Genomic DNA, 7311 nt, shown 5'->3' on the forward strand with positions numbered 1-7311 from the left:
ATCTATCTATCTATCTATCTATCTATCTATCTATCTATCTATCTATCTATCTATCTATCTATCTATCTATCTATCTATCTATCTATCTATCTATCTATCTATCTATCTATCTATCTATCTATCTATCTATCTATCTATCTATCTATCTATCTATCTATCTATCTATCTATCTATCTATCTATCTATCTATCTATCTATCTATCTATCTATCTATCTATCTATATATCTATCTATCTATCTATCTATCTATCTATCTATCTATCTATCTATCTATCTATCTATCTATCTATCTATCTATCTATCTATCTATCTATCTATCTATCTATCTATCTATCTATCTATCTATCTATCTATCTATCTATCTATCTATCTATCTATCTATCTATCTATCTATCTATCTATCTATCTATCTATCTATCTATCTATCTATCTATCTATCTATCTATCTATCTATCTATCTATCTATCTATCTATCTATCTATCTATCTATCTATCTATCTATCTATCTATCTATCTATCTATCTATCTATCTATCTATCTATCTATCTATCTATCTATCTATCTATCTATCTATCTATCTATCTATCTATCTATCTATCTATCTATCTATCTATCTATCTATCTATCTATCTATCTATCTATCTATCTATCTATCTATCTATCTATCTATCTATCTATCTATCTATCTATCTATCTATCTATCTATCTATCTATCTATCTATCTATCTATCTATCTATCTATCTATCTATCTATCTATCTATCTATCTATCTATCTATCTATCTATCTATCTATCTATCTATCTATCTATCTATCTATCTATCTATCTATCTATCTATCTATCTATCTATCTATCTATCTATCTATCTATCTATCTATCTATCTATCTATCTATCTATCTATCTATCTATCTATCTATCTATCTATCTATCTATCTATAAACGTTAATGTATTTCTAACACTTTGCTGTATTTATTCTTTTCTTCAAGATAATAAGCTTCAATATATACAGACCATTTATAAAGAGAGCTTACAGGTGTGATGCACGTAACATAGTCATAAATGCTGCTCATAGATCAACCTGTAAAGATCATGATAATTATAACCACACTTTAATTAATCAAATCATTATCCATTTGAGTAGTTAAACAATGTTATGTTTTCTATTTATGATGATTTAAGTATAGTTGAAGCTGATTTTTGAGAATTGCATGCCATTTTTATAAATTAATCGTCTCAAAGAAAGCATGTTAACGAGAATAAATAATTATGATAGTTCTAGAGCTTGTTGCATTTCAAAATCTGCTCGCAAACATAAAAATACACTATTTTAGAGACCGCGTCACGGATTAAAACAACGGAAAACATGATGTTTTACCACAATGACTTATTAATCAGACAATACATTTTTTATCTTATAGTTTATTTCTTTTCAAACAATCCCAAAGAAAATAAGTTTTCTAAACTAAGAAGAAATGAGGAATGGTTGGATGATTTACTTATGGTCATGCTTTACTTATTTATTTTAATGTTTTTACTTTTTGTCCTTATGTTCATCTATTCCTCACTTACTTCTTTACGCTCAAAATATTTTAAATACCAGTTTATAAGAAGTATCCGTATTGTAACATTCGTTCTTTTTGCTGTTCTTTTTTAATTTTTTTTCTTTACACGTTCTTTGTTGATTATCAATATACGCAGAATTAAACGTTAATTTCTTTCATAATAAAAATGTTTGAATGTCTAAATTTTTATTTTCATACAGGATAATTGACAAATTTACCAGCAAACACAAACGTCCTTAGAAACAAAACGGAAATTTGCTTTAGATATATTATTTCATTTGTAAATGCCATCGAATCGGTACAATATTTCTTCGATAACGTTTTCAGTCTAACTTTTCCTTACAATGATGAATACCTAGGGATTGTCAAGCACGTAAATGTTTTCAGAAAATCTAAACGTAATTGTTATTAACGAGAGATAATGTCTACATAAATATTCCGGCTTACACGATTCACGTTTTTGTCTATATATCTCCGTTATATATAATGATTAAATCCATCAATGTCCCTCTTTAATGCATGACATGATGACAGTATATGAATAGTAACTGTTTGGATTCTTTTATTCTTTTAAAGACATACAAACGATACTGGTGTATCATAATGAGAAAATGCCAAGGTTTAGATTTCCTACGGACTGTATTTTTCGCATGGAATGCGCTTATGATATTACAGAAAATTTCAAATCATCTGAAAGGACAGACAATTACTAAAATCAGAATATATGCTCTTAACATTTATGACGATAATCTTCAGGCATGCTGATTTTGTTTTTAAGTCATTTTAATTTTGGTTTACTTTATCAAATATCCTTCTTCACTTTCATTTTTGTTACTTTGATTTAGAGAAATAAAGAATCTACCTATTGAGACTTAATATTATGAAAAAAAGTTTTATGTTTGAAAACAAAGCAAGTTAATTATTTACAAAATTTTAAATAAGATAATAACTCAAACTTTGTATCAAAACATAACGCAGGTCATTGTGATCTTTGAAAAATGTTCATGGTAAGATACTGATTATTTAAATAATTAAAATATCTTCAAGTGATTGTGAAATGGTAATGATAGATATATTGAGCGAAAGCCATTATTTCACTGAAGCAGGAATAAAAGGAAACGTAGTCATCTTTTATCAACAGGAACAATAGCGATTATTTAAGGCATTTGTACACAATGTGCGAAAATTATATTGATAATTATAGTTACATGAAATTAAAGGTATTATAACAACGTATAAGTTTTTTAAAAAAAACCCCAAAGATATGGGTTACTTTTCCCTAAACAATGTCATAAAGAATTACAGAAGAGAATTTTTCTCAATTATGTCATGAGGAATTAAACCGCAAGGTTATAAATGAAGCTGACACAAACAGTCTTTATTCCTTACATTTTTATTACAAGAATAAAAAAAGACAGATATATATGTTAAAGAGATCAATATTTGAAAACATGTTAATAGTGCATGGTTAAAAAAATAAATAGTACGACTGATATATAACTTTATTTTGTGATATTATTACATTTACATATTAAATATGATATAGTAATAAATGTATAAGGAACGTTCAAATTATTTGAATATCTTTAATAATAAGCAAATATATATAAATATATATACATCAAATAATTGTTTCAATTATCGTATCTGAATCAAAAGCAAATGCTAGCAAACTACTACAGATTTATTTTAATTACATGAACAATTAATAAGAGAAAGTCTTGTGATTTGAATATATTGTTTATATTATATATTTTCTAAATCATGATATACATATCCTCCCCTCCCTTTAACGTCCTTGTGTCCTCTTCCAATTAATAGTTATGTGCCCCCTCTTTGTCGCTACTTTTGTGACTGGATTGTGTCGGGGGCTGCGTTCTGTGAACGTTGCCTTGCCTTGTTGATCTTTAAGCTCCTCTTTTACAATTACCTAGTGGTGGTTTTTCAAACTTAATTAACACATATTCTCATTTTTTTCCAACATAACGTTTTTAATTAAATTTTACACGAATATTTATAAGTTTGTTAACATCAGCTTAACGATTTACTGATATATCTACGTTTTGGTAACAATGAGATAAGAGTTAATGACACTTCCCTTATATAGGAGAAAAATTATAGAAAATGTCTCAAGCCAGACAAAATAAGTAATAAAATAGCAAAGTATCATCATTATATCTTGTAAGAAGGTATAACAGCTCAAGATTAGCAGAGATAAAGAAGTTTTTCGGATATATTTAGAAATGATGTATATTGAACGATGTAAACAATGGCCTTGATAAGATGTACAATGAACATGTTTATTTTATTGTAAAACGTGTAAGTTTAACTGATTTCCCAACTTGTTAATGTACGAGTATATAATCTAAAAGCACAACAAAAAACAACAGAAACAGCAATGAAAATGTCAGAAATCGCTACTACCAGATTTCGCAGAAATTTGTATCATTGGGTCAAACCACCTCACGTGTGTGTTCCAATTATACAGATATTAAAATAATAAACCTACAATGTGAGCATTAGTTACATCAACATAGTGAACATAATATAAGTGTTTGACAATTGTATTGAATAAAAATGGGGAACAGATATTAGCTATTGTTCAAAAATAAGATTTTGCCTGACTTGAATTAAAGTAACAAATATTCCTATTCATAAGCGAACAATAAGCAGCAACATGCCCTATCCTCTCCCGCCCCTTTTAAAATATCCATGTTATGTTCATGAAAAGTACTTGTACTAATTCCAAAGAATAAAGTTTTGTGTAAATTTAAAAAATAAATTGGTTAATTTTCTGAATTTTAAGAATAGTGTTAGAATGAATAACGATAGTGTTATAAAATATTTTGCTTACCTTTCAAAAGACAACTGTTGAATGTAAAATAATGAAGGTTTAAAAATGCGTTCAGCTTTTCTTTAAATATAAGGTTTATAAAAGAGAGTTGTCAGAAAATTACGGTTATTAGAAACAATAAAAATGAAACAAGCAAAATCATATTAATTTTTGGGTCCTTATAATATGATTGTACACATCCCTGCTCAATGATTTAATCAAAATTGTTTGATATGTCATAAGAGTTTACAAAATGCCATGTTATATGGAGGCATGAATTACAAATTAATGTGAATAATTTTAGTAGCGCGGTAAAATAATATATACTGCCATTCAGACACCATTGTAGGATGAGAACTGATTGCAATAAAAATGCTGCTAGTTTACTTAACGTCAATGGTTTAATTGATGTTAAATGTGGCGCCAAATGACGTGTCAGGCTGTTGTTTAATAAATTGTATTGCACAATATGTATATGCTCTGACTAAGTGTTAAACCTTTCAGAATGAGTGATTAAAAAACAGTTTGCTTACCATTCATCGTCTTTTATATCTCTACATTCCATTTTCTGTTAACTTTGTTGTATGCCTAACATTTATTAGTTCTAACATTTGAATATAGTATGTATGAAGCAAATTCGTTGTTTTCTATAGAGTACGATCTCTCTAAGTACTGAGACGACAGTAGTATCAAATAGTGACATAATGGCGTTCCTGATAAACTTGGAAACTAAAATTGTTAGTGTTGAGACGCGCCTTAATAAGCTTGATTTGTTAGACCACAAAGTTACTCAATTTGATAAAGACATTAAAACTTTGTTCACACAAATTCACGATCACAAGAAAGCTACAACTGATAGTTTACACGGATTAGACGATCGTGTGGAAAGGGTTGAATTTATCAGTGCTCAGTATCAATCGCGCATTGAATCTCTAGAGAAAGAGAATGATGATCTGAAGGACCAAGTAACCTACTTGAAATCTCAATCAATGCGCAACAATCTCATTTTCGGGGGATTCAAGGAAGAGGAAGATGAAAATCTTGATAGCGTTATGCGCAAATTCTTTGTGGATAAGTTAAAAGTGGCACAGAGTATTGTTGATTCTATGAAAATAGAGCGAGTACATAGATTAGGCCAAGTTAAGGGTAATACAACGGAGCCTCGCAAAGTTGTCTGCAGATTCGCTTATTTCTCAGACCGTGAAATAGTTAGACGACAAAACAAACTTTTAGATCACACGGATTATTTTTTGCACGAGCAATTCCCTCCTGAAATTGTCGCTAGACGCCGTAAACTGTTACCGAAGTTGAAAGCTGCTATAAAGGATAAGAAGAAAGCCTGGTTTGTTTACGACACCCTTTACATAGACGGAGCCCCAGTCAAGTACGAATAGGATTTATTGGAGGATGAACTTAGTATTCTAGTATGGAATTTAAATGGTTTAACTGACACAAAACGTTCTGATAAAGATTTTCTTTCCATTTTAACTGATAATGATATTATTGTTTTAAGTGAAACATGGACCGATAAAAATTCAAATGTGTCTATAGAAGGCTATCGTTGCTATAATTTATATCGAAAGTTCAAACATAAAAGGGCAAGACGTAATAGTGGTGGAATGTCAATTTATGTACGTGAATGTCTCAATCAAGGTGTATCTATAGTTAAGAATAATTTTGACACTATTGTCTGGCTTAAATTTGATTGTGATTTTTTCATTTTGATAAGGATGTTTATTTTTGTTGTTTATATTTATGGCCGGATGAATCTCCTGCTGCAAATGTTATAGACGCTAACCTTTTTGATGTCATAGAACAAGATGTCTTTAATTTTGAACAATCGGGTCGAGTATATGTAGCAGGTGATTGGAACTGTCGTATTGGTAATAAACCTGACTACATTGTTTGTGACAAAAATATTAGAAATTATGATCCGGACTTTTATGTTCCCGATAATCACCTTGTCAGGGCCTCGCTTGATAATTTGTGCAATACACGCGGTCACAAAATGCTTGACTTGTGTAAAGCAACCGGTTTGCGGGTAGCTAACGGGAGATTAGGCCAGTTAGATAATTCTTGTGGTTTTACCTATTATAGCCGCGGCGCGCATAGTGTAATTGATTATTTACTTCTAAAAGAGCCCGATTTTGATACGCTTAGTATGTTCGAAATTTGCCCCTTTAATATATTTAGTGATCATGCTGCTTTGAGATTAGGTATGCGAACGATTAAACAATTAACGGAGGATATTGTTAATAACAATGAATCTCGCGTTCACACAGTTTACAAATGGAACACGGAACACAAAGAAATCTTTCGGCGCGGCCTTATAGCTAAATTACCCGATTTCAATAATCTTATTGTAAGTGCGGATTGTAGTGATTTAAATAGAATAGATTACACAGTGGATATGTTTACAAACATCATTTCGGAAGTTGCGTCGCCTCTGTTCAAACGTGAATATAAAAATAATGTACCCTCCCAAGCAAATCTAAATATATGGTATGATAAGGAATGTGTCGACCATAAGATACTTTATAAACGCGCGTTGCACAATTATAACAGTAACCAGTCCGAAATAAATAGAATTGAACTTTGCAAACAGCGTAAAACGTATAAATATATAGTGCGCAAGAAAAAATGCGCTTACAAATTGAAAGAAGGTAGGAAGCTTTCGGAGTTAAGAAAAAGTAAACCGCGTGAGTTTTGGAAATATTTTAAATCTAATAATCAGTCATGTCAAAATGATATAACAGTAGAGCATTTTAAAAATTATTTTTCAGATTTGTTTAATAATATTCCGACAACTGTTATAAATGAGGTTGAAAATTTTAACGATACTAATGATTTAAATTTACATGATCCTACATACGGTGAGCTTAACTTACCTATCACACTAGGGGAGGTAACCGCT

The 7311-nt window shown here is 29.9% G+C and overlaps 1 protein-coding gene across 1 annotated transcript; it reads left to right on the forward strand.

The window, feature by feature from the left end:
• The first annotated feature begins 5101 nt into the window (after window positions 1–5101).
• Window positions 5102–5791, forward strand: LOC132756963 (uncharacterized). Its single transcript, XM_060748107.1, has one exon. The coding sequence runs from the start codon at window positions 5102–5104 to the stop codon at window positions 5789–5791; it is 690 nt and encodes a 229-aa protein (XP_060604090.1).
• Window positions 5792–7311: the final 1520 nt, after the last annotated feature.

Source organism: Ruditapes philippinarum, unplaced genomic scaffold (genome assembly GCF_026571515.1).
Source record: "Ruditapes philippinarum isolate M1 unplaced genomic scaffold, ASM2657151v2 ctg568_1_1_1_1, whole genome shotgun sequence".
Taxonomy (NCBI): domain Eukaryota; kingdom Metazoa; phylum Mollusca; class Bivalvia; order Venerida; family Veneridae; genus Ruditapes; species Ruditapes philippinarum.

What these genes read in the sequence shown, in the direction of transcription:
- LOC132756963 (XM_060748107.1), top strand. Translation starts at nt 5,102, where the DNA reads ATGGCGTTCCTGATAAACTTGGAAACTAAAATTGTTAGTGTTGAGACG.